The 24,228-nt window shown below is 56.2% G+C and overlaps 3 protein-coding genes across 10 annotated transcripts; 2 read left to right on the plus strand and 1 right to left on the minus strand.

Moving 5' to 3' along the window:
- Positions 1-2,023: 2,023 nt before the first annotated feature.
- Positions 2,024-7,888, plus strand: ACHE (acetylcholinesterase (Yt blood group)). 8 transcript variants are annotated; one of them, XM_070363003.1, is made up of 6 exons: positions 2,040-2,135; positions 3,248-3,409; positions 3,737-4,826; positions 5,191-5,675; positions 6,461-6,630; positions 6,755-7,888. In XM_070363003.1, exons 3-6 carry the CDS (start codon positions 3,762-3,764, stop codon positions 6,880-6,882), a joined length of 1,848 nt encoding a protein of 615 aa, XP_070219104.1. In that variant the 5' UTR covers positions 2,040-2,135; positions 3,248-3,409; positions 3,737-3,761; the 3' UTR covers positions 6,883-7,888. The 8 variants fall into 8 exon arrangements, with proteins under 8 accessions (XP_070219099.1, XP_070219104.1, XP_070219105.1 ...); XM_070363004.1 differs by having other exon boundaries at positions 7,543-7,888; XM_070362998.1 differs by lacking the exon at positions 3,248-3,409 and having other exon boundaries at positions 2,024-2,135; positions 3,740-4,826.
- A 509-nt stretch (positions 7,889-8,397) lies between these two features.
- Positions 8,398-9,120, plus strand: UFSP1 (UFM1 specific peptidase 1). Its single transcript, XM_005910794.2, has one exon. It carries the CDS (start codon positions 8,544-8,546, stop codon positions 8,970-8,972), a length of 429 nt encoding a protein of 142 aa, XP_005910856.1. The 5' UTR covers positions 8,398-8,543; the 3' UTR covers positions 8,973-9,120.
- Positions 9,121-9,422: 302 nt separating this feature from the next.
- Positions 9,423-23,440, minus strand: SRRT (serrate, RNA effector molecule). The gene is given in 21 exon segments (XM_005910793.3): positions 9,423-9,616; positions 9,718-9,844; positions 9,952-10,041; positions 10,235-10,315; positions 10,318-10,390; positions 10,578-10,771; positions 10,924-11,077; positions 11,172-11,345; positions 11,721-11,909; positions 12,206-12,284; positions 12,395-12,456; positions 12,776-12,933; positions 13,264-13,381; positions 13,460-13,558; positions 13,749-13,933; positions 14,061-14,230; positions 16,063-16,251; positions 16,506-16,652; positions 16,890-17,018; positions 22,739-22,878; positions 23,146-23,440. Coding segments are annotated over 21 exon segments (2,880 nt in total). The 5' UTR covers positions 23,392-23,440; the 3' UTR covers positions 9,423-9,540.
- Positions 23,441-24,228: the final 788 nt, after the last annotated feature.

The following is a 24,228-nucleotide window of genomic DNA, read 5'->3' on the forward strand; positions in this document are numbered from 1 at the left end:
CTGGAGAAGCACAGTAGGGGCTCCAAGAACAGAACACCCTCCTCGGATCCCCCACCTACCCCACTACCGGCCTGCCTACCTGCCCTTCCTTCCATCTCCCTACTGCAGCTCTGGCCCTGCCCTCTCCACGCCTGGGGTAGGAGGAGAGAGTGATGACCTAACGTTGCAACCCCTTCCCGCCCCCGAATCTCGAGCATCTTCAGAGGCAACTTCCCCTTCCCTCTCCTACTGGCTGACCTTCCATATTCCACCCCCTCCCAAAAAAATAAAGTTCTGACTAGCTTCAGAAAGCTCCACAACCTGCCTTGGCCTTACCGGCCATGGATTACTCCACAGGTACTGCCCCACAAGTGGGCAAGAGCAAGCAGTCTACTCTGAGAACATGCCCTTCTCTTTTCACTTTCTAAGCTATCAGTAGTTCATAACCCCAGGCTATAAGCTGTGATTCATCTCCCTTATCTCCGTGCTCCAGCCTAGGACCTCATGACCAGAGAAGTCAAGTGAGGTGCCCGCGTGGCACAGACGGTTCGGGAGCGGCACCTACACCACCCGCAAAGGCCTCCAGTTTCCGAGGCCGGAGAGGCTGCATTCCCCGCCACCTGGCGGCCGCCGCCAGCAAGCGGAACGTGGACCCAGCACCGGGTCCCGCGCTAGCAAGGGCCGGTGTTTGTTCCCGCGTGATGGGCGGGCAGATTGGGGGCCGCCCAGCTTGGAGAGCCGTGAACGAGCGGCCCCGGGCGGGGCACGGCTCTGGATTCCCGCGGTCCTCGCGAGACCCCGAGACCCTCCCCCACCCCCACCCCCCGCCCCCCGCCTCCCCGGGCCCTAGCGACGTCTGACGGCGACTTAGGGCGCTGAGGAGAGCTCGGCAGCCAAGTGAGCGTGCGCGCGTGCCCACCCCACATGGCCTCGCACCGCCGCGCGCGCGTGCACGCGCACGCTCACCCCGAAGCTCGCCCGCGTCGGCCGTTCTCCCACGCAGTGAGCGGGCTCCCGAGCCGGCGGCCCCAGGAGAGGAAGGGGCTTACGTGCGGCGCGCTCGCGTGAGCACACCGCTGCCCACTTTTTCCACCTCACCTCGGGCGCGGGGACGCCGCCGTGGCCGCACAGTCCCCTTGGGTGACTCCCTATAGGGCGGGACCTGGCTGGGGGGGAGGGGGGCGGGTGGTCTGTGCGGCTCAGGCCCCTCCGACCCGGCTAGGGGCGCCCGGGCCAGGCCGCTCCCACCTGCCGGCCGCGGCGACCAATGAGAGCCTGGCCTGGTGATGTCATGCCCCGAGCGGACCCTCGTGACGAAAGTCCGAGGTCACCCGTCAGGGAACCGGCGCGAACCCACCCGCGGGGGTTCCGGAAGTTTCCACTGCGGCGGCGGCGGCGGCGGAATGCTGCCTCGCCCCGCAGCCTCTTCGCGTTGCCACCACATTGGCCTTCCTTGTCGGGCGTCCCGGGGTCACCTCTCCCTCCCGCGAGGGGTCTCCCCTCTCTTCAGGGGTCCACTTCCTATCGCGTTCTGATCTGTTCACAGCCTCATTCCCACAGGTGTCACCTTTCCTGCACTAGTGTTACCCGGCCCCCTGAGAGGGTCGTCAGCCAAGTTTTCGCATGCTGGTCCTCCCGCCACCCCTGCGCTGTCGTAGCCAGGGATGCTCATTTATTCGGCCCCCAGCCCCGACTTGTCCAAGTGTGTCCGTCCGTCCGTCCGTGAGTGTCTGTCACTGCGTTTGTCTCCGGCTGTCACTGCAGGAGGCCGTCCACACGTGTCTGTCTCCGCGGGCTTCTTCTGTCCCTCTGCCTGTCCCTGTGGGTGTCTGCTCCGCCGCTGAGGCTCTTGCGGTCGTGTCTGTCAGCGCGTGTCTGTCCGTCTGTCGGCGTCTGTCACTGGAGTCCGTCTGGGCCCCGGGGTCTCTGGGTCTGGGCTCGGAGGGAGGGAGAGGGAGGGGAGGTGGCAGCCGAGGAAGGCGGGGAGGGGCGGGGGCGGAGACAAGGGGCGGGGGCGGGCGGGGGCGCCGAGCGGCCCGGAGGGGGTGTGTGCGGGGGGCCGGAGGCGGCGGCTGTCAGAGTCGGCTCAGCCTGCGCCGGGGAACATCGGCCGCCTCCAGCTCCCGGCGTGGCCCGGCCCGGCCCGGCCGCCTCAGGTGAGTCTCCCGCCCCACCCGGGACCCCCACCACCACCACTTCGGGCAGCGGTCCATCCCGCGGCCCGGGTACGGTGAGCTCCCCGAGGGACCCAGGCCCCCAAAACGGGACGCCCCCCGCGCCCCAGGGCCTGCCCAGCGACGCCCCCCGCCGCCCCACACTCATCCTTAACTCTTCCCTCGCCGCCGCCGCATACTTACGGTTGCCCGCGCGGGAGACGGCAGCCCGCAGGGCCCGCCGCGGCTTCTGCTCCCGGATTCATGTGGGGACCCCCGACCGCCGCTGCCCCTGCTCTCTCCCAAGTCCGGAGCCCCCCGGAAGATGCCCCCAGCTTGGGGGCGGAATCTGAGCTGCGCAGGTTCCTGGAGCGCGGCTGGGTCCTCGGGGATCCCGCGACCCCAGTGCCCCTGCGCAGCGCCAGCCGAAGCCCCCTCCCAGACGCAGGCGTCCCCCTCCCGCGGGGACTCCGTCTCTATTTTGGGGATAGGGGAGGCTTAGCGGAAGCCCCGAGTTATAATTAGCCCCACTCGGGTTTCCTAGTTAATCTCCATCACCACCACCCAGCTCAGGACGGCGAGGACTGGGTGAGGGGTGACCGGCGGGAGAGGGGGGGAGTTCCGACCCGGGGAATTTTGATCCCTTGGCTGGAGATGCCGGAACCGCAGCAGCTGCTGCCCCAAAATAGCGCCCCTGCCCCTGCAGCCGGGGATCTCCGGAGCTTCGAGAATACAGGCGTCCCGGCTCGCCCTTCAGACCCCTCGCCAATGCCCGCGAGCCCCCAGACCCCCGCCCCAAGTTCCCGGCTCCTGGACTCGGGGCGGGGAGCGCCGTCCTTTTCTCGGTCTCTACTGCCCCCCGCCGGCGGCAGCGTGCACCGCAGCATCGGGAGGATGGAGGACTTGAGTCCTGGGGGGCCAGGGCCCGGCGAGCCTGTTGTCTGAAGCTAGGCGAGAGGGGTGCGCAGTAGACGGGCACCCGCCGGTACCAGTGCGCTGTGTCAGACAGTGGATGAGGCGGGGCTGGGTGGAGCAGGATATGGAGGATGCAGGATTTGGGGTACCCTGGGGCCTGTGACTCCCACACTGTGAATGCCCAACCCATACCCCTCCAGGGCCCGGCCCTGGCCAACTGCAGGAGAGGCTGCGCCTTCACGCCACCTCAAGTTCCCCCATCGGGCGCCTCCCGTCAGTGAGGGCCCCGCCCCTGTCGGTGGCCTGCGGCCTCTAGTTGTGGTGCCTCCACTGGGCCCAAGGCACTCCACTGGGGGAAGGAGGTGAGGGCAGTGGGTTCTGCCTCGCAGGGGAGGGTGTTGCTGGGCAGGTCTGTCTCTGTTCCCTGCATTTGTCTATGTGTGTGTGTGTGTGTGTGTGTGTGTGTGTGTGTGTGCACGCACGCGTGTGCCTGATCTCTGTCCCCTCTAGCTTCTTCTATGTCCTTGTCTCTGCCTGTCTTCCTCCCTCCCTCCACTCTCTCCTCCTCTCTGCCAAACTGCCCCACCTCCTCTGCAGCTCAGTGATAACCCCTGGGCAAGAGTGTTACCTAATCATCTCCTCCCTCCTGGCAGCCTTGAGCCTTCAGCCTCTGCCTTTCTTTCTCCCAGCAGACGCCTGCCTGCCCTGGCAGCCATGAGGCCCCCGTGGTGTCCCCTGCACACGCCCTCCCTGACTCCCCCGCTCCTTCTCCTCCTCTTCCTTCTGGGAGGAGGGGCAGAGGCCGAGGGCCCAGAGGACCCAGAGCTGCTGGTGATGGTGCGTGGGGGCCGACTACGGGGTCTCCGCCTAATGGCCCCCAGGGGCCCTGTCTCTGCTTTTCTGGGCATCCCCTTCGCAGAGCCACCTGTGGGCCCCCGTCGCTTTCTGCCACCAGAGCCCAAGCGGCCCTGGCCAGGGGTGCTGAACGCCACGGCCTTCCAAAGCGTCTGCTACCAGTATGTGGACACCTTGTACCCCGGCTTTGAGGGCACTGAGATGTGGAACCCCAACCGTGAGCTGAGTGAGGACTGCCTCTACCTCAACGTGTGGACACCGTACCCCCGGCCTTCGTCCCCCACCCCTGTCCTCATCTGGATCTATGGGGGTGGCTTCTACAGCGGGGCCTCCTCCCTGGATGTGTACGATGGCCGCTTCCTGACCCAGGCTGAGGGGACTGTGCTGGTGTCCATGAACTACCGGGTGGGCGCCTTTGGCTTCTTGGCCCTGCCGGGGAGCCGGGAGGCCCCAGGCAATGTGGGGCTACTGGATCAGAGGCTGGCACTGCAGTGGGTGCAGGAGAATGTGGCAGCCTTCGGGGGGGACCCAACATCAGTGACTCTGTTTGGGGAAAGTGCAGGTGCCGCTTCTGTGGGCATGCACCTGCTGTCCCCACCCAGCCGGGGCCTGTTCCACAGGGCCGTGCTGCAGAGCGGGGCACCCAATGGGCCCTGGGCCACGGTGGGCGTAGGAGAGGCCCGCCGGAGGGCCACACTGCTGGCCCGCCTTGTGGGCTGTCCCCCGGGTGGGGCTGGTGGCAATGACACAGAGCTGGTGGCCTGCCTGCGGGCACGGCCAGCTCAGGACCTGGTGGACCATGAGTGGCGCGTGCTGCCTCAGGAAAGCGTCTTCCGCTTCTCCTTCGTGCCTGTGGTGGATGGAGACTTCCTCAGTGACACACCCGAGGCCCTCATCAATGCTGGAGACTTCCATGGCCTGCAGGTGACTAGTGGCTAGAGTGGGTGGAGCTGGTTCGTCTAGGCCTGTTCTCCTACCCGCCCCTCCCCTTGGGGACCCAGGCATGAGGGTGCCTCCAGACCCACTCCCAAAGGCCCGGGCTTCTGGGACCCATGGCCCCCTCCTCTTCCCTGAGGGCTCCATCCCAGGGTGGTCAGAGGGACAGAGAGAAAAGGAAATGTGGGTATATTTTCTCTTTCTCTCTTTCCCTTCCCCAATCTCAAACTCTTCCTTCCTGGTTCCGGGTCTGTAACTCTTCATCTCTCTGGCTCTTTGTCCATGTGTTTCTGTCTGCCTGTCTGTGTGTGCTTCCCCTGCTCCGCCCCATCCCTCCATCCTGTCCCCCCAGGTGCTGGTGGGTGTGGTGAAGGATGAGGGCTCCTATTTTCTGGTTTATGGGGCCCCAGGCTTCAGCAAAGACAACGAGTCTCTCATCAGCCGGGCCCAGTTCCTGGCCGGGGTGCGGGTCGGGGTCCCCCAGGCAAGTGACCTGGCTGCCGAGGCTGTGGTCCTGCATTACACAGACTGGCTGCACCCTGAGGACCCAGCACGCCTGAGGGAGGCCTTGAGTGATGTGGTGGGTGACCACAACGTCGTGTGCCCCGTGGCCCAGCTGGCTGGGCGACTGGCCGCTCAGGGCGCTCGTGTCTATGCCTACATCTTTGAACACCGTGCATCCACGCTCTCCTGGCCCCTCTGGATGGGGGTGCCCCACGGCTACGAGATCGAGTTCATCTTCGGGCTCCCCCTGGAACCCTCGCTCAACTACACCATCGAGGAGAGAACCTTTGCCCAGCGACTGATGAGATACTGGGCCAACTTCGCCCGCACAGGGTCAGCGGTGCTGAGGGAAGGAGGGCCTCCAGGAGCCAGGGATAAACAGACAGAGAGAGGGGGAGATAAGCAGGCACAGAAACAAAAGGCCAAAGAGTTCACAAAGGAAAGGAGACAAAGAGGGAGAGAAAGAATGATAAAGGAGACCCCGAGAGAAGGGAAGGAGGAAGGCAAGGTCCTGATGATACAAAGACAGGGCAGAGGGATAAAGGAGTCACCATAGCAGATAGGAGCATGGACTGTAGAACTGCATCAGCTGGACCAGTGATGACTTTTATTAGCCGTCTGAAGAAGGGGACCATAAATATCCCCATCACCTGGGTGTCAGCAGAAGTAATGTTTTTAGAGCTGTGACTGGGCCTGGTTATAGAGAAAGGGCCCAGTAAATCATAGCAATTTTTTAAATGGGAGAAACAAAGATGGAACAAATAATTGAGGGTAAAGAAGAGGAACAACGGGGAGTTCCCTGATGGGCCAGTGGTTAAGACTTTCGGCTTCCACAGCAGAGGGTGTGGAACTACTGCATGCAGAGTGTGGCAAAAAAAAAACCACACCAAAGAACAAGAATAGGAACAGAAAGAGGGAGGGCAGGAGGAAGGGAAAGACCCCAGAGGACAGAGCATATTGGAAAAGAGAAAGGATTAATGAGGTGGTGGGAGGAAGGGGATGGGCTCTCCCGGGAGCCTAAGAGGGCAGGGCAGGGGTCAGGAAGCAGGCTGCCCCCTCTTACTCCCCATCTCCATTCCTCAGACCCCAAGGGCTGAGCCTCCCCTTTCCTTCCGCAGAGACCCCAATGACCCCCGGGACCCCAAAGCCCCACAGTGGCCACCGTATACGGCGGGAGCGCAGCAGTACGTGAGCCTGAATCTGCGGCCTCTAGAGGTGCGGCGAGGGCTGCGAGCCCAGGCCTGCGCTTTCTGGAATCGCTTCCTGCCCAAACTACTCAGCGCCACCGGTACGCTGGGGCCTGCGGGCAGGGGTTGGGCGGAACGGGGGAGCGGGGGGCGTAAAGGGGCTTGGAGAAAGAGAGTGAGGGGATTGGGAGCCGGCCGGGTGTAACCCCTCTCTTCTCCCCCCAGCCTCGGAGGCCCCCTGCACCTGCTCAGGCCCCGCCCACGGGGAGGCGGCGCCGAGGCCCAGGCCCGGCCTCCCCCTGCCCCTCCTTCTCCTCCTCTTTCTCCTCCTCTCCCGGCTCCTGCGGCTGTGACCACGGCCTCTCCCCACTCCGGCCTCAGGGCCGCCCACCCCCTCCTCTAAAGAGTGGTCGGATCGTGGGGAAGGGCCTCATTCAGGGATCTCCGACCCAGCGCCCCCCCTCCCTCCTCAAACCGAGAAACTGAAACTAGACAGGGAAGGGCGGGAGGAGGGGCGGGGGGCGGTACACCTACGACCCATCTCAGGGACCCACACACCTTCATTGTTTAAATGGAAATGAAAAAGCCAATTTTCTTTTTTTATATAAAATTATTCTCTGGAGCCTGAGCTCGGTGTTGGGGGGTGAGGGAGGCCCTGGGGCTAGATAGCACCCCCTAGTGGAGCTATAAACGCCAACCATTTCTGTCTCTTCTCTTTTCCCCACCAACCCACGGACCTCCTCCTCTGATCCCTTCGGTCCTCCTGTCTTCCGGTCATCTTCCCCTCCCTCCTCCTTACCGCCATCCTTCTCTGGCTCCGCCTCTACCCTCGCCCGCCCTCTGGTCTTGTCTTTCGCATATTCTCCTGATCCTCTTTCCACCACCCCACGTGGTCGCCTGCATTCTCCGTGTCCTCTCTGAACTCACGCTACCCCATCTCCAACTCCCGCATGTCCGTTCCCCTTCTTCCCCATGTCCTCCCCCCACCCACTTGCCGGGCACTCTGGCCGCAGACACGCTGGACGAGGCGGAGCGCCAGTGGAAGGCCGAGTTCCATCGCTGGAGCTCCTACATGGTGCACTGGAAGAACCAGTTTGACCATTACAGCAAGCAGGATCGCTGCTCAGACCTGTGACCCAGGCGGGACCCCCACATCCCCTGCCCTGCCCGCTGTGCCTGGCCCCTCAGCTGTATATACTATTTATTTATGGGCTGGGATATTACACGGAGGATCCCTAGACCCTGCCCACCCACCCCCGACTTTCCCCTGGGGCTCCCGGCCCTCTGCATGCCTCGGGCCGAGCCCCCTCCCCCGCGGTGCCTTCGCCCTCTGGGCTGCCAATAAACTGTTAACAGCCACGGGAGTGTGCGCGACTGGGGAGTCGGGGTCCGGGCAGAACGCTCCAACCACTGGGCGGAGTGAATAAAGGGGTGGGTGCTAAAGTCGGAGCGGGAGAGGAAGCTGGGCGCAGCGTACCGTCTTCCCAGCCGCAGCCGGTAGGGCCCGCCGGCGAGTAGGAGCTCACGCCTGCGCAGTGAGGCCGGTGGCGCGGGCGCGGCGGTGCATTGTGGGAGACCCGAGGACCTGCTTGGTCTTCACCGCCGCGATCGCGCCATGCGCTGCTACCAGGGGCCGGACGAGCGATCCCAGGGCCCTTGCGCCGGTGCTGCCTGCGGTCAGCCCTAGACTCGGGGCGGAGAAGGAGCGCTGGAACCTGGAGTTCGCGCCTCGCTGCCTGGAGGACGCACCTGCCTGGCCCAACAACCGCCGCTCCCGCCCACCGTCCTGGAGCTGCTGAAGGACGTCCATCTGGGCCTGGCCCTGCCCGGCCGCGGCCCCACCCGCCTGGCCCTCCTCCCGGGCCACTACCTCTACTACCACTACGGCTGCGACGGAGTGGACGACCGCGGCTGGGGATGTGGCTACCGCACTCTGCAGACGCTGTTCTCATGGCCAGAGGGCCTGCCCGTGGGTGTACCCGAACTGGGTGCAGTGCAGGCGGCCCTGGAGGACATGGGCGACAAGCCCCCCGGGTTCCGGGGCTCTCAGAGCTGGATCGGCTGTGTAGAAGCCAGCCTCTGCCTGGACCACTTCGGGGGGCCCCAAGGGCGGCTGTGTCACGTTCCCCGTGGAGCAGGGCTTCACGGGGAACTAGAGAGGCTGTACTCCCACTTCGCGGGGGGTGGGGGGCCTGTAATGGTTGGCGGAGATGCAGATGCCCAGTCCAAGGCCTTGCTGGGAGTATGCCTGGGCCCAGGCACCGAAGCTTACGTCCTGGTGTTGGACCCTCACTGCTGGGGTGCTCCGAAGAACCCCAGTGAACTACAGGCTGCTGGTTGGGTGGGCTGGCAAGAGGTAAGCACAGCCTTTGACCCCCACTCCTTCTACAACCTGTGTATGACCAGCTGTAACTCCGAAGAGCAGAACCGTGCCCTGGACTGAGGCTAAGTTCCCAGCACTGAGCAGCCTCTAGCCCTGTACATTCATCCACCCTCATCTCAAAGGCAGAGGCTGCCTAATGTCAGACCCCCAGGAAGTCCCAGCAAAGCCTGAGACCTTTGTTGTCAATAAAGTGGCAAGACCCAGCTAACCATGGCCCCAGCAATTTTGGGGGAGAATTTGGGGAGGTCTATGTTGTACTATATATATATATATATACACACACACACACAAACATACACATACACATACATATATTCTGCCTGCAATGCAAGAACCCAGGTCTGATCCCTAGGTCAGGAAGGTCCCCTGGAGAAGAGCATGGCAAGCCACTCCAGTATTCTTGCCTGGAGAAATCCATGGACAGAGGAGCCTGGTGGGCTACGGTCCATGGGGTCACAAAGAATCAGACACGACTGAGCAATGAACACTTCATATATACTAAGCCAAGAGTCACCACGCAAGTGCTTTTACTGGCAGTAGGGCTGAACGTACAAAAACTTCTCAGAGCTGGATAAGACAAGGCAGTCACAAGTACAGATGATACCAGGAGTGAGGAAAAGTAGGTGAGTCAAAAGAAGTCCACATCATCTGGAGCATCCAGGTCACGGTATTCCACAATGGCCCGTGGGTCTCCACGGACCATCCTGTGCGGTCAGAAAGAGTTAAGACAGGGTTAGAGTTGAGGGTCTCTGAAAGGAAGTTTGCAGAGGACCAAGAAAACGTAACCATCTTATCCCATTCTCACCTGTTTCGAGGTTTCCCAGGGTAACCTCCCTGGCCTCGGAAAGCATCATAGTTCCCTCGGCCAGCACCATAGGGAGCATGGGGGTATGGGGGTCCTCCTGTGGGGACTGCAGGGCGAACAGCACCAGCTAGGAAAAAGATCAGTACAGAGTTGAAACGCTGTGACCTCAACTATACCCTAAGTTTTCTTTCTCCCAGCCCCAGTTCAAGTCCTTCAACTCCCTCTTACACTTACCTCCATAGCCCAAGATGGGGGGCCTGGGCTGACCATAGGGCATCAGGCCCTGGGGAGTCTGGTGTGGGTAGGGAAGTCCCGGGGTCAGACCTGGGGGGAGTACAACAAGGACAGGAACATGAATTACTGCGGGGGAGGGGGCGGGGGAGGAAGACAATGAATGCGCTTTTAGTAATATGGCCTGAGACTGGGGTAGAAACTTAGGTCTCACCAGTTAGAACCAGGAGTCTTTGAACAGTCAAGGGACAGAGAATGGGGCAGACCCTCATGGATCGTATCTTACTCTGGGCAGGGCCTGGTGGCTGAGCTGGCTTGATCTCAGGCAGAGCAGGGCGCTTGGCATCAGTGAGAAAGTTGTTAAAAAGGCTACCTCCTTCTTCACTTCCTCAATCTTTTCTGCATGCTTATTGAAGATATGTTTACGTACAAACTCGGGGCCCTGGGCGAAGAGAAGAGGGGATTAGGACAGACTGAACAGTGTGGGCTCCCTTGCTGCCCAGACCCAATCTTCAAGGACAGTCCTCCCCTCTCCAATCCCAGTGAACACTTCCTCCCCAGGCTTGAAGAGGCTTCCTGGCTCAACCCTCTCTTCCCATTGTCCTAACAACATAATTGTCATCACAGACCTTGAATTTCTTGCCACTGAGAGGGCATAGCCACTTATCCTTGCCCAGTTCCTGGGTGTTGGAGGTCACAAACTTTTCCACTTCCTGTTCAGGGTCTTTGCGACCCATCTTCTGGGCCTCTTCCTCTGAGAGAGATTCTCGCACACTCAGCAGCGGAGTCAGTTTCTCCTCAAATGTCTTCTGCCACTCTAGGACTATGGTTGGGGTACAGACAGGAGCAGGTTGGAGAAAGGAGCCAGGAGGAGGGGATTGGAGGAGAGGGTGGCAGAGCACTACTACCAGGGCAGAACCAAGGCCAGAGGCAGCGGAGAGCAAGAGAAACCAGGATGGGGAGCGGGGAACTCACCTTCCCCATGGCTGATGCGGTTGGGTGGCATGGGCCCCCGAACGTGGATGATGCCACAACGGTTGGGCATTTCATCCTCGTTGGGGTACTCGCACGTGTTATAATAATCCAGGGAGTGCACGATGCGCAAATAGAGAAGGAGCTTGTCCAAAACCTAAGAAACATGAGAAGCGGTGAGTTCATCACTCTTCCCCCTTTACCGCCTGAGCCAGGCTCTCCCACGCCCCACGCTCCGCTCCCACTGGCACCTTGATCAGCTTCTCATCCCGCTCCACGTTGATCTCTGCAGGGTTCCCTTCCTTCGGAGGCTCCTCGGGAGGGGCCCCCCCACTGCTCCCCAGCAGCTCCTCCTCCTCAGCGCTCACCTCCTCAATCAGGTAGTCAGTGATATTCTTCAAGATCGGGTTCTGTGAGGGCAGACTCTGGAAGGGTGAGAGGTGAGGTGAGAGAGGCAGACAAAACTCTTCAGGGCAGCCTAGGAACCTTTGCATTTGAAAAGGCCAAGTGGGGCAGAAAGGAGCTCAGGACTCAGCTGGCCTGTTACCTCTCCGTTGTTATGTTTCAATATAATATTTTATAGAATACTATATTTATAATAAATATTACATTTACACGTCTGTTCTGCCTTAGCCCATAAATAATCACTAACATCAATCTGTTTCATTGGAGCTGAAGGTGCTGCCCAGGAGAAGGGCAAAGACGTGGGTGGGTACAAGGGGTCAATGCTACAGATCAGGTAAGGCCAGAGGTGCCCATAGCTGACGAGGTGGTAAAAAGCTCCCCGAGGAGTCACTGACCGCTGGCAGGGCAGGAGTCCCGGGCTCCGGGGCCCAGAGCTGGGTCCTGTCGTCCAGTGTGTGGACCAGCTTGGCTGCCAGCTTGATGTCGTTGCGCACGATCTGCTTGTGCTGGGTGATGCCGTTGATGTTGCGGACACGACGAGTGAGGTCTCTGTTTACGCCAGGGCTCAGCTCACACTCCCGGAGCTGGAGGGGACCGAAAGCTTAGCAACACTTGCCCGAGAAGAGCCACTAGAAGACTGGCCCCACGAGCACACTAGTGATCAGACCGAGCCCCTGTGTACAGGGACCAGGATGTCTTGCTCACTCCAACAGTCTTAGGGCCACACCCAGAGACAACTGCATGCAGTCCACGTGAGCAGGCAAAATGGATGAAATAAAGACTGGATGGATGGAGCCGTCAATGAACAAAGGAACGAGACTGTGCGGAGCATGCAAGGCCCTACTTTCTCTTCCTCAACAGTCCCACTCCCAGCACTCACTCGGATATTCTGCAGGTTCCAACAGATCTCCTTAATGTTCACGCTGCGGTCAAAGGTCACCCAACCACGGCGGAAAAACCTGAACAAGAAAATGCCCACATAATCCTGGGATGGAGGTGATGCTGGCCACTCATCTTCCCTAAAGCTTTTCCCCAAGGTGTCCAGGGTCACGCCTCCCACCTTCCTCACCTCCTCTCCGGCTGGGGCTCCGATAACGCCACACGCATAAAGCCTGGATATCGTTTACAAAGCTGTAAAAGCAGAAACAGAAACCCTACCTAGTGATTCAACAATTTACTTCTTCCTCCAATCCCTATGTCCTTAGAACCCTGGGGAACTGCCTTTTCATCTATCCTTGGACTAGGAAAAAACAATACAAGGGCTTAAGAACAGCAGCAGCTGAAAGCAAATGCTGAAGTCAGGGCTGGCCTCTCTGGAGGCTGTGGGCCCAGGGGGAAGGGGCTTCCCTGTTAGAGAAACAGGGGTGTGTGTGCATCAGAAGCAGCGCCAGGTTCTCATCCCCCTGCCGTCCCCACCCAAAGCCTAGGTGTCACCCCTGCCCACACTCACAGAAATGATCTCAGCCCGGGAGATGTTGGGCGCGATGTTGCGCATGAAGAGAGAGCACGTCTTATGCAGGGGTCGGGGTTTGCATTCCAGCCCAGGGGCGTCCTTAGGCTTCTCCCTCTCTTCTTCCTTGGGCTTCTCCTTTTCCTTGAGTGTTTCATCTATGCAGGGAGCAGTGGGAGTCAGCGAAAATTTGTTGTTGGGTGAAGGGAGAATAGAGAAGTTGTTAGTGAGTAAAGTCGCTCAGTCGTGTCCGACTCTGCGACCCCGTGGACTGCAGCCTACCAGGCTCCTCTGTCCATCAGATTCTCCAGGCAAGGATACTGGAGTGGGTTGCCATTTCCTTCTCCAAGAGAAGTTGTTACGCCTCCCGCAACCAGTCTCTCCCAAAAGGTCCCCTCCGTATCAATTTCACCCACCTCTCGCCTCCACACCAGCCCCCTCACCCTCCCCAGCACCATCAGTAGCAAGAGACTGAAAATAAGACCTACCAGCCTCCTCCTTCTCCTCCTCGGCCTGGCCACTCTCAGACTCTGACTCCGACTCGGACACACTGCCTTCGTCAAAGCTGTCATCGCCACTGTGCTTCCTGTTCCGCTTCTTGCTGCTCTGTGAGACCCACAGCAAGGGGGGTGTCAGGAACCAGGACCCAGCCCCGACTGCGGCCTTATCCAAGCGAGAACCTACCTTTTTGGCTTCTTTCTCAGAGTCTTCCTTCTTCTCTTCTTTGTCCCCATCACCTTCAGATTTCTTAATTTTGTCATCACTGGAACTCTCATTTTCAGCCTATAGGTAGAGACAAATCACCAGGAACATCATTCTCTCCTTCAGCCTTTTTCAGAGAGCCCTGCCAACTCTCCAGCAGCTCAGTCCACAAGTTTGCCTCTCGCCCACCCAATACCCAACACCCTAAAGTGGCTCCATTTCCCGCCCTCCAGGCCTCACAAGACAGCGCCAGAAGCCCCCGCACTGAGACCTGTTTGCCATCTTCTTTCTTGTCATCCTTTTCGTTGGCCTTGCGCTCTCCATCGCCCAGGCCTGGTCCGACCCGGCTTTCCTCTTTCTTGTTGGGCTCCCCAGGCTTTCCTGCCTGCTCCTCCTCCTCCTCCTGCTCCAGGATCCGCAGATCATTCTCTGTACCTCCTTCCATCTTAATCACAGCTACCAACACAGGGAGCAGAGGTCACATTCCAAGGGTCCTGGCCTTCTGCCTCTGGCTTTCTATCAATTTTCATCTTCAGCCAAGACCCTGGTCACCAGACAAGTCCACCCCTCCCAATCCACACACCTGCATCCAGCATCTTGACAATGGCGTCAGCTTTGTCTATGTCCAGCAGAAGATTATCAAACCAGCCACTCTCCATGAGGGACAGGAACACCCTTAGTCGGTTTTGCAGGGCCCCTCGGGCCTCCTGCCGACGCTTCCCCACCTCATCTGGGTGGTACTTAGACCGAAACCTGAGAAGGAGGTGGGGAGGGAAGAGCCAAACAGTCACTGGAGGCCAGAGCCAGGACATGGGGAGGGGCCCGGGAAAGTCAGGGCACAGCCCCCATCCTCTCACACCCACAGACGGTCATAACAGTGGATCAGGGGAGGGGGTGCACCTGAACCACCCAAACCCCCCGAAAGGAACCAGAGGTTAGGCTCTGAGAAGATCTGGGGGAGAGCCAAGAACTAAGAGCTCTAGATTTGGAAAGAGTATGACTACAGGGGGAGTCAGGGCTGGGGGCAGAATGACTGCCCAAAATGTCTGGGAAACACCAATTTTAAGGAGTGTAGTTTCCCACAGCTTCCCAAAGTACCACTAAAGAAATAGTAGGTCCCAAAGAACCTCCCTCTCCTTGCCAACCCCAAACTAGAATCATTAAAAGGACTGCTCCCACCAGCTCCCTCCATCCCTTGGTGGAAGACAGGGAAACCTGAAATCACCAGAAAGGAAAAGCCACAAAAGGCAGGACACCTTTCTCCCCGCTAGGGAAGATAAGCAGCTGGTGAAGGGACAGGGAAAGACCACAGGGAGAAACTGAAGTGCCCTTATAACCTCAGGTACTGCCCACAGGGGTCAAGAGAGGACAGGGATGGAGGATTAGGTTAGAGCATGAAAAAGAAAACACTTAAAATACGACCCTGGGCAGGAGAGGACAAAAGAAATTAGGATATGCAAAGAAGAAAGGGCAAAGTGTGAGAAAGTCCCAGAACAAAAACAAGGAGGAAAACTAAAGACCAAACGAAAACTAGGAAAAAAACAAAACCCCAGTGGAAAGAAGTGTCAGACAGGAGCAAGAACGGGGACAGAGAAAGAATGACAGGTCTATGAGTGAGCAAGACAAAGACATGGGTTAAGAAGAAAGAGGAGACAGGGACAGAACAGAACCACAGCTGAGCAGAAGAGGAAGGGAAAGCCGCAGGCGTCACCTCCAGGATCTTTACCTTGGCCGCTTGGTCAAACAGAGCTCAAGATTTAACTAGCCGCGCCCAGGGCCCATGCTGGCTGGTGGGCCACCGGCTGGCTCCTGGCTGGGGCGCCCGGCCCGGGTGCCCCACCCCCGCGGGACTCCGCGGTGGGGGCCCTGACTGACTAGCTGCCTGAGCAATCACATTCAGCTAAACCGCTGCATTGTGCACAACGGTGCCCTGCCTGTCTGCCTGGCCCGGGCAGCGCGGTCAGCCCAGGGGGCTCATGTATGGGCTGGGTATGGTGGGGGTGGAGGTGGGTTTGCTCCGAGCTCCGTCGATGAGCGGGTGTAGTTCCCAGTTCTGGCTCTTTTCAAGGAGGAGGAGCAGAAAGAGGATGAGGAGGAGGAGGAGCAGGAAGGGGGGAAAAGATGGTTGATTAAAATTAAAACATCCACAAAAGGAAAAAAATCAAAATTCTTTTTCTGTCAAACGATCCTGAGAGCTTTGCTTTTCTTGTCTGGTTTCACTCGTTGCTTTTGGGAGGACGCCACCGCCACACAGGGTCCCAGCGATCAGGGATGGCGGTGACCCCAAATGCAAGGGGAGGCGGTGTGTCTGCCGCCCCAGAGGAACAGGTGGCTCTGGCCAGCTGCCTGGAGGTGGCTCACTCACCGAGGACGGCGGGAAGGGAGATTGGGGTGGGGGTGGGGTGGGGGGCCGTGGCGGACGTGGAGGTGAGGAGACCCATCGGCCAGGGCTGGCACACTCCCCTCCCCCGCCCCCAGAAGTGCTGGACTGGGGGAGATGGGGAGAGCACCGGGCTGCAGGCCCCACTGGCAGGGCCAGGGGAAACATGCCAGGGACAAGACGGTAGGCGAGGAGGGGCACTCACCACTCCTCATCCTTGTGAGCCAGGAAGAAGTCCTGCATCTGCTGCCTCCGGAAGTCCAGCTTGTAGTCATTGTAGCGCTTGACCGCCTCGGTCTCGTCCACAGCATCATCCAGGGACAGGAGGAACTCCTTGAAGGTCTTCATCACAGGGGGCGGCACGCCCAGGTCGATCTCTGCTATGCTGCCCAGCCTGTGGGGGCGGGGGGACGCGCTGGTCAGGAAGTCTTGAATGTGGGGGAAGAGGGTGGGAGAATGGGCGGGGCCAAGGCAGCCAGCTGCCCTCTCCCTTTGCCCACCAAGACCATCACCCCGAGGTACCAACGGCTGCCACCGCCCACTGGTGCTCTTGTGTGCCCAACCCAATTCTCCTGGCTTCAGCCACCCCAATCCATCCCCAAACGTGGACCCCCTTCTCCCGGGCCCCCCCTGAAGCGCAGGTCTCACCTGGCCTGGATAGGCAGAACAGGGTGCTGCACGATGTGGACGTCTGGGTGGCCCCAGGGCTGAGGGGGGCCATAAGCTGGGCCCCCACCCCCCCCAGCATAGGGCATCTCATAGCCACTGTGGTATGGGTCAGAGCTGTGCTCATCCCTGAGGGTGGGGGACACAAAAGTCAGGCGGAGAAGGCAAGCAGCTCTCCAGAGGACAGAGGACGGGACCGAAGGGGGGTGCACGTGGACTGCGGTCTCTCCCACAAGGGCTTAAAGGGACCAAAAGAGATGACTTGAGGGGAAGTCTGAGCAAAGGAAACGACCGAGAAAGTTCTCAGCAGAAGTGAGGGGGGAGAGCCGAGGCCCGGAGAGAGGACAGAGGCTGTCGCCATCTCACCAGTCTCGCCGCATGCGCTTCTGCGGGGGGCTGAGCTCGTGCCGTGGAGGCGAGAAGCGCTCCCGCCGATTCCGGTCATAGTCACGATATTCGCCCCGACTGCGGCGCTCCCGGCCCCGGTCCCACTCTCTGGAGGTAAGAACAAGCGGCGGTAAATACGACAACACAGCTGGGTATCCCAAGACCACACTCCTGGACGGGCTCTTTCTATCCTATCTGAGTTGTTGTTCAGTCGCTAAGTCGTGTCCAACTCTGCAACCTCGTGGACTGCAGCACGCCAGGCCCCTCTGTCCTTCACTATCTCTTAGTTTGCTCAAATTCATGTCCACTGAGTCGGTGATGTTCTCTAACTTTCTCACCCTCTGCTGCCCCTTCTACTTTGGCCTTGAATCTTTCCCGGCATCAGGGTTTTTTCCAGTGAGTTGGCTCTCTGCATCAGGTAGCTGAAGTACTGGATCTGAGTACATCCAGACTAAAAGCTGCAAACTGTATTCCAAAAGAACCCTCTAAGCGGAAAGACTTGTCTACTTCCACCACTTCAGCCACTACCCACAAGCTGATGGCTCGTCAACTCTTCCTCCAGCCTGGCCTTTTTTCTGAACTCCAGAGCAATGTTACCAACCCCTTCTATTATTGCCACCTCCAATTCAACATGACCAGAATCAAGCCTGTTATTTCCATCGCTATGGGCCCAAACTTGCCGCCCCCGACCCACAGCTTCCCACTTTCGGCTGCACCAACAGACTGCCCCGCATCCAGTTACCAAGGGTCACTCTCACCGCTAACTTGTTATCAGCTTATTAACTCTCTGCCTCAAACGCAACGAAGGCTGTTCTTTCCCCTGCCATTCCCATAAACTCAGCCAGGTCTATGTGCCCTGGTCCCGGCCACTTCTCCTTTTAAGTGCAGCCTTGGTTCGTATTCCCTACCTCTGGTCTCTCCCCTTCCTCCTCTCCAAGGTCAAAGGGCTCTTTCTCAAACAAAATGTGAACATGTCATGCCCTTGCTTAAATTCAAAACTCTGGTTCCTGGCGACCATTCCAGATTCTCTACCAATCACCAGTGAACCCCATCTGCATCTTAACAAAGGAAAATCCTCTGCTATAACCCAGTAGTTCTCAAACTTTTCAGTCTTGGGACGACCTCCTTACACTCTTAAAAATTAAAGAGCTTTTGCTTATATGAGTTATATTTATCAACATTTAACTGTATTCAAAATCAGAACAGAAAAAGACTATTCACTTTGAAATCACACAGTAATACGAATTATATATTTGTACACGAAATGGCTATTTTCCAATAAAAAATTCTGTGAAAAGAGTCGCACTGTTTTTTTTCATTTACAAATTTTTTCAAGGTCTGGCTTAATTTTAAAGGAGACAACTGGATTCTCACAGTATATACATCTCCATTCAACCTGTTAAGATACGTTGTTTGGTTGGAAAATGTGAAGTACACAGTGATATGTACTTGAAAAAGGGAGTACCTTTTCAGATTATTGGGGATATTCTGTTTGGTTTGGCTGTGCCATGCAGCTTTCGAGATCTTAGTTCCCCAACCAGAAATCCAACCTGGGCTCTCAGCAGTGACAGCCCAGAGTCCCCAACCACTGGACTGCCAGGGAATTCCCTATTCACTGTTTTTGACACTCCCCAAAATTTGGCAAGAGATAGTTATCTTAAAGGCTAGCTGCAATGTGGAATCTGAAACCAAATCAATGAACATTTTGTACTCCGCTACATTAAAGTTCATTGTTCTTCTTTGCTCTTTTAATGGACCTTGGCACATCTCATTACACAGTATTAAAATATATCATTTAGTATCACTACCTATCTCACCATAAAAGCCTTTAAAGCAATGGGGAGCTGACAAACTGACATTGTAGATAAAAGTTTTCCAAAATTTAGTTTTCTCTGCAAAGTTCCACTTTCTTACTGGCAACAAAACTGACAATTTTCCCTAAAGTAACAAGTGGTTAGACAGCAGCACCAACTCAATGGATATGAATTTGAGCACACTCCGGGAGATAGTGGGGGACAGAGGAGCCTGGCGTGCTGCAGTCCATGGGGTCACAGAGTCGGACACGACATAGTGACTGAACAACAAGAGTAGCAAGTTCTCTTAGCTTTTATTCCCAAGAAAATGTCTACCCAAAACCCAAATATGAATAAGCACTGTTTGACAGCCGTCCATTCAGGTAAAAAAAAAAAGGCATCTCACAGGAGAGGAGTGATCAGGGCTGTTAACTCAGCTCACAACTCAATCCCACAAAAGCTCCTCCTCAAGATAACCACTACACCACAGGCGTGCAGGCTTAGTCGCTCAGTCGTGTCCGATTCTTTTCAACCCCATGGACTTTCCAATCCCATGGGTTTGATCCCCAACCCAGGGATCGAGCCCCGTCCTTGCAGGTGACTCTTTACCACTGCGCCACCTGGGAAGCCCAGGTGATACAATATGCAGAAGTGCTTTATGCATACTTCCTATTCATCACATGTATTAAAAACTATATTAAGAAGTTAAGAATTAATAAAGTTTAAAATTGTTATTGATAAAAAAAATAAAAAAATAAAATACAATTGTTATCGCTTCATCAATGACAGTACATGAAGCTTTTATCGAGCACCGGTGCCACTGCTGTGATTTGGGCTAGGGCACCAGCGCGAATCAAAGCAGTTTTACTCACCATTGCTAGGGCACAGTGTCAATACAGTGAAAGCAACAATACTACCTTAGTATCACTATAAAAAGTTGCGAGCTAACAACAAATGCTTGGAGAGGGTGTAGAGAAAGGGGGACCTCCCCCCTACACTGCTGGCAGGAATGTAAGCTGTCTGCAGCCACTACGGAAAACAGGATGGAGGTTCCTCAAAAGACTGATATTACACTTGCCATATGATCTAGCAATCCTGCTTAGTCACCCCGTCATGTTCAACTCTTTTCGAACCCACAGACTGCAGCCCGCCAGGCTCCTCTGTCCATGGGGATTCTCCAGGCAAGAATACTGGACTGGGTTGCCATGCCCTCCTCCATGGGATCTTCCCAACCCAGATCTCCCACATCGCAAGCAGATTCTTTACCGTCTGAGCCACCAGAGAAGGCCTACTCCTGGGCATCACTCAGACAAAACCGTACGTAAGTCAGAAAGATAAATGCAACCCTATGTTCACAGCAGCACTATTTACAGCAGCCAAGATATGGAAACAATCTAAATGACGGCCTACAGAGAGATGGATAAACTAACACAGTGTATGGTGTTCAGAAAGGAATGCTACTTAGCCATAAAAAGGAATGAAGCAACGCCATGTAGCAACACGGATGGACCTAGAGATCACCACACGAGGCGAAGTGACTCAAAGAGAAAGACAAATACTGTATGATGTTACTTACACGTGGAATCTAAAACATAACACAAATGAACATATCTATGAAACAGAAACACTCACAGACATACAGGACAGACTTGTGGCTGCCAAGGGGGGAGAGGAATGGAGCGGGAGTTTGGCGTTAGCAAGTGCAAGCTATTATATATAGAATTGGTAAGTGACAAGTTTTACTGTATAGCACAGGAAACTAGTACTCTGTAATAAACCATAATGAAAAAGAATTTTTAAAAAAGAACAAAAATTTTAAAAGATAAAAAACAGTTGTAGGCTCACAGACCTCTGAGGGATTATGAGAACCACTACTCTAAAAAAACTAGAACCTATGTTCTTTTCTGTGAACAACAACATGTCCCCAAGTCCAAGCTGTACAGCCCATCTGTGTCTGAGGAATTCCCACTAATCTTTCCAAACTTTCCTAAGTGTCCCCTTCCTGTCACCCTCCCCTACAAAACCTTCACCACTTCTCCTCTCCCTCAGATCTGTTCCCTCAACATTTCACATCTTCATCATGACCTCTCATAGATAAATATATTCATTTACAGCATACACCCGAGGCCATTTTGCCCCACACTCCAAGCCCCTGACTGTCAACTCCTTAAAGACAATAACTATCCCTTGACCATCTTCAGAATTCAGAAGAATGCATTTGGTTGTCCTCTTTTATTATTTTTACACCTTTATTTGCTTTAATTTTTTGCGGCATTTATTCCCAGGCCGAAGTTTTTTCTTCAGGTTCTTCTGGGAAATCTTTTACTTCTGGGCAGCCTCCTCTTCTGGTTTAGGAACAAGCCATTCTTTTTCAGTAAGGATCACCTCAGTGTGGCAAGGAGAGCTCATGTACAGGTTGACCCGACCATGAGCTCTGTAAGTCCTGCACGGCACCCTGGGCCTTTGTTCACCTGGATGTGCTCAATGACCAGAGAATCTACATCTAAGCCCGTAAGTCCAGCATGACTCTCTGCATTTTTGAGCACGTGCAGTAAAACGTCAGCACTCTTTTTGGGCCACCAACCCTGTGTCCAGCCTCACTGCTTGGCCTGTGCACACCTCCCAACTCCACCGTTACGACGGAATGGCACACACAGCTTCTTTAAAGTGACAGCCTTCAGATACTTGGTGGCTTTTCAGATATGCACACCCTTAATTGCCTGGGCAGTTTCATGAGTGTTCTTAAAGTAAACACAAAGATTTGAACCTCTTGATCTGCATGATTTTGTGGGGTTTTCTGGATCAAGTGAATAGTGCACCGTTTTTAGAAGTCACCCCAGGCTGCTTACTGGAAAAGCGTCTCCTGACTTTCTTAGAAAAATACTAAAGAAAACAAGGTGCCGCAGACAGTCTCCACAGTGAAGAGATACGTTGAGGGAAACACTGAACAACTTACTAAACTTCTTTTTCAAGATGACACTAGATGAATAAACGCTACTCAATAAGCCATCTCAAACTTTTTTTCTGATAACCTGTTTCCAAATCAAGTCTGTGATATCAACTCACTGACCAGATACTTATGATGTTCCTTAGATAAAAATCTTCCTCAATTCCTTTAAATATCAACTATTTAACAGAAAAAACCTCAACTCTAATCTACTCCAGAACATCCCAGAAAGCTAATCACTACTGCTAAGTCACTTGAGTCGTGTCCGAGTCTGTGCGACCCCAGAGACGGCAGCCCACCAGGCTCCCCCGTCCCTCGGATTCTCCAGGCAAGAACACCGGAGTGGGTTGCCATTTCCTTCTCCAAAGCATGAAAGTGAAAAGTGAAAGGGAAGTCGCTCAGTCGTGTCCGACTCTTAGCGACCTCATGGACTGCAGCCTACCAGGCTCCTCCATCCATGGGATTTTCCAGGCAAGAGTACTGGAGTGGGATGCCATTGCCTTCTCCAAATCACTAGCTACATCAAACCTAATCAAGTAATCCCATCCATGGATCACCGATGGCATCACCAACTCAATGGACATGAGTTTTAGCAATCTCCAGGAGTTGGTGATGGACAGGGAAGCCTGGTATGCTGCAGTCCATGGGGTCACAATGGGTCCGACCCTACTGAGCAACTGAACTGAAGTGATCACTGTTCAAAGAACTCTTTCTGATTCTAGGCTACACTATTACAAGAAATTTAATTATATCCTGATAGAGAACTAGTCTGATAACCTCTCCAATCAAGCCAATTCTGTATTATTACTTTTTCTGAGTCAACTTTCTGGGGGTATAATTTACAAACAATAGAATGCACACACAAACACTGCTTTTTCCTACTCAAACTCTTACCTCTGTTGCTCTGATCTTCTGAACATTTCAAAAATTAAGCCATAGAGCAATGAAGTCAAACCACATGAAACAGTCAAAAACGAGTGATTTCATATGGCTCGACCTAATAAATAAAGCTTTAAGAAAACTGCAATGAAACTTGAATGCCCGACAATAAAACAGGGAGCCGAAATTAAGAAAAAATTGTGTCCTACCGGTCATTCCAATCATCCCCTCGACGTCTTTCATCTCTCTCCCGGGAACGGTCGTAATCGCTGCGCTCTCGTCTAAACTTGTCCCTGCGCCTTCGATCATACTCGTCATCGCTGTCACCCATGGCTCTGGCTGAGGGGGCCTGGAATCCGGAGAGGGATAATCTGGGCGTTCAACAATGACGGCAGGAGCAGAGGACCCCACCCCACCCGCCCTTTGCAGCAGCATGCCCGCCTCCCTCCAAAAAGGCCAGCCCTCCGCCGACCCCGCCATCATAAGGCCTCGGCCCCCGCAGCTGGAGGCCTCCGACTCTCCAGTCGCTCCCAGGGGCCTCCTCGCCCACTCGCAAGCCCCTCTCCCTGCTTCCCGCCCCAGCCCGGCTCTTGCCGCTCCAGGCCCCTCCCCCCACCTGGAAGCGGTCGCGGCCGTTTGTCTCGCGGTCCAGCCAGCAGGTTCTTTGGGAGATCTGGGCCCGCCCCTTGCCTCGGGCGCGCGACGGGGACGACGAGGAGGGTAAGAGGGAGACTGGGCGCTCTTGGCGACGGGCCGAATAGACGCGAAGAAACCGGGACAGCCGAGGATGGACGGTCGGCGCGCGCAGCTCGAGCTGCGCCTGCGTCACCCGCAGACCAGCGCCCGGAACCACAAACTGCATCCACCAGGGGCTGGTGGAGAACTAACTCGGAGATGGAAAGGCGGGGAGCACCGGGGGCTGATGGGAAGGGGCGGGCACCCAGAAGTCTCGCGCGTTCTGCGGGACGAGAACTGTGCGAGCAAGAGGAACTACGGGAGCCGGGCGGGACCAAGCCTGGGGAGGGCGGTAGACGCCCCCTCCCCGCCCCGGCCGTGAGGGAGCGCTTCCTCCCGCCGAGGTCGAGGGTCGCGCTTCCCCGGATGTGTCCGAAGTCTAAACCAGTTGGCATTCAGCCGCTTTCCCCTATGTTTAATCGCGGAGCCCCCCCGACTTCATCAGGAATGGTTCTCCCCTCTCCTTGCGCAGGGCAGAGATTTAGGGACTCTTCCGTTTTCGCGGATTCAGCAACCATTTTAAAGCATTTCCCACCATTTTGTGATCCCACCAGAGAACCAGTGGTTATTGGTTGTCAGTACGCGCTACCTGCAAAACCCATTGTTCCTGCTCTTCTTCCACAAAGGCACCCGATCTTTAAGTAAAAGTGGCAGACCCCAACCAGCACCTTGATGAGATCAGTTGTAGGTTGTGAGCCTGACGGCCAAGCAGGATCTGGGCTGCCCCAGATTAAATGCACCACCACCCCAGGGATAACAAAAAAGTCCTTGTTCAGTGAGTTGAGTGTGAAGACTTAAGGAAATGCTGCCTTTCGTGCACATACTGCAGCCTTGTTCCCAGGGCTTGTGGCGGGGTTGGGAGGGGGGAGTATCTCTACAGAAACTACTTTTAAAAGAGTGTACAATGGAGTTGCAAAAAACTGACCCAGGACTAGGAAGACCCTTCCGATCTTGGTTCTGCCAT

Source organism: Bos mutus, chromosome 25 (genome assembly GCF_027580195.1).
Source record: "Bos mutus isolate GX-2022 chromosome 25, NWIPB_WYAK_1.1, whole genome shotgun sequence".
Lineage (NCBI taxonomy): Eukaryota > Metazoa > Chordata > Mammalia > Artiodactyla > Bovidae > Bos > Bos mutus.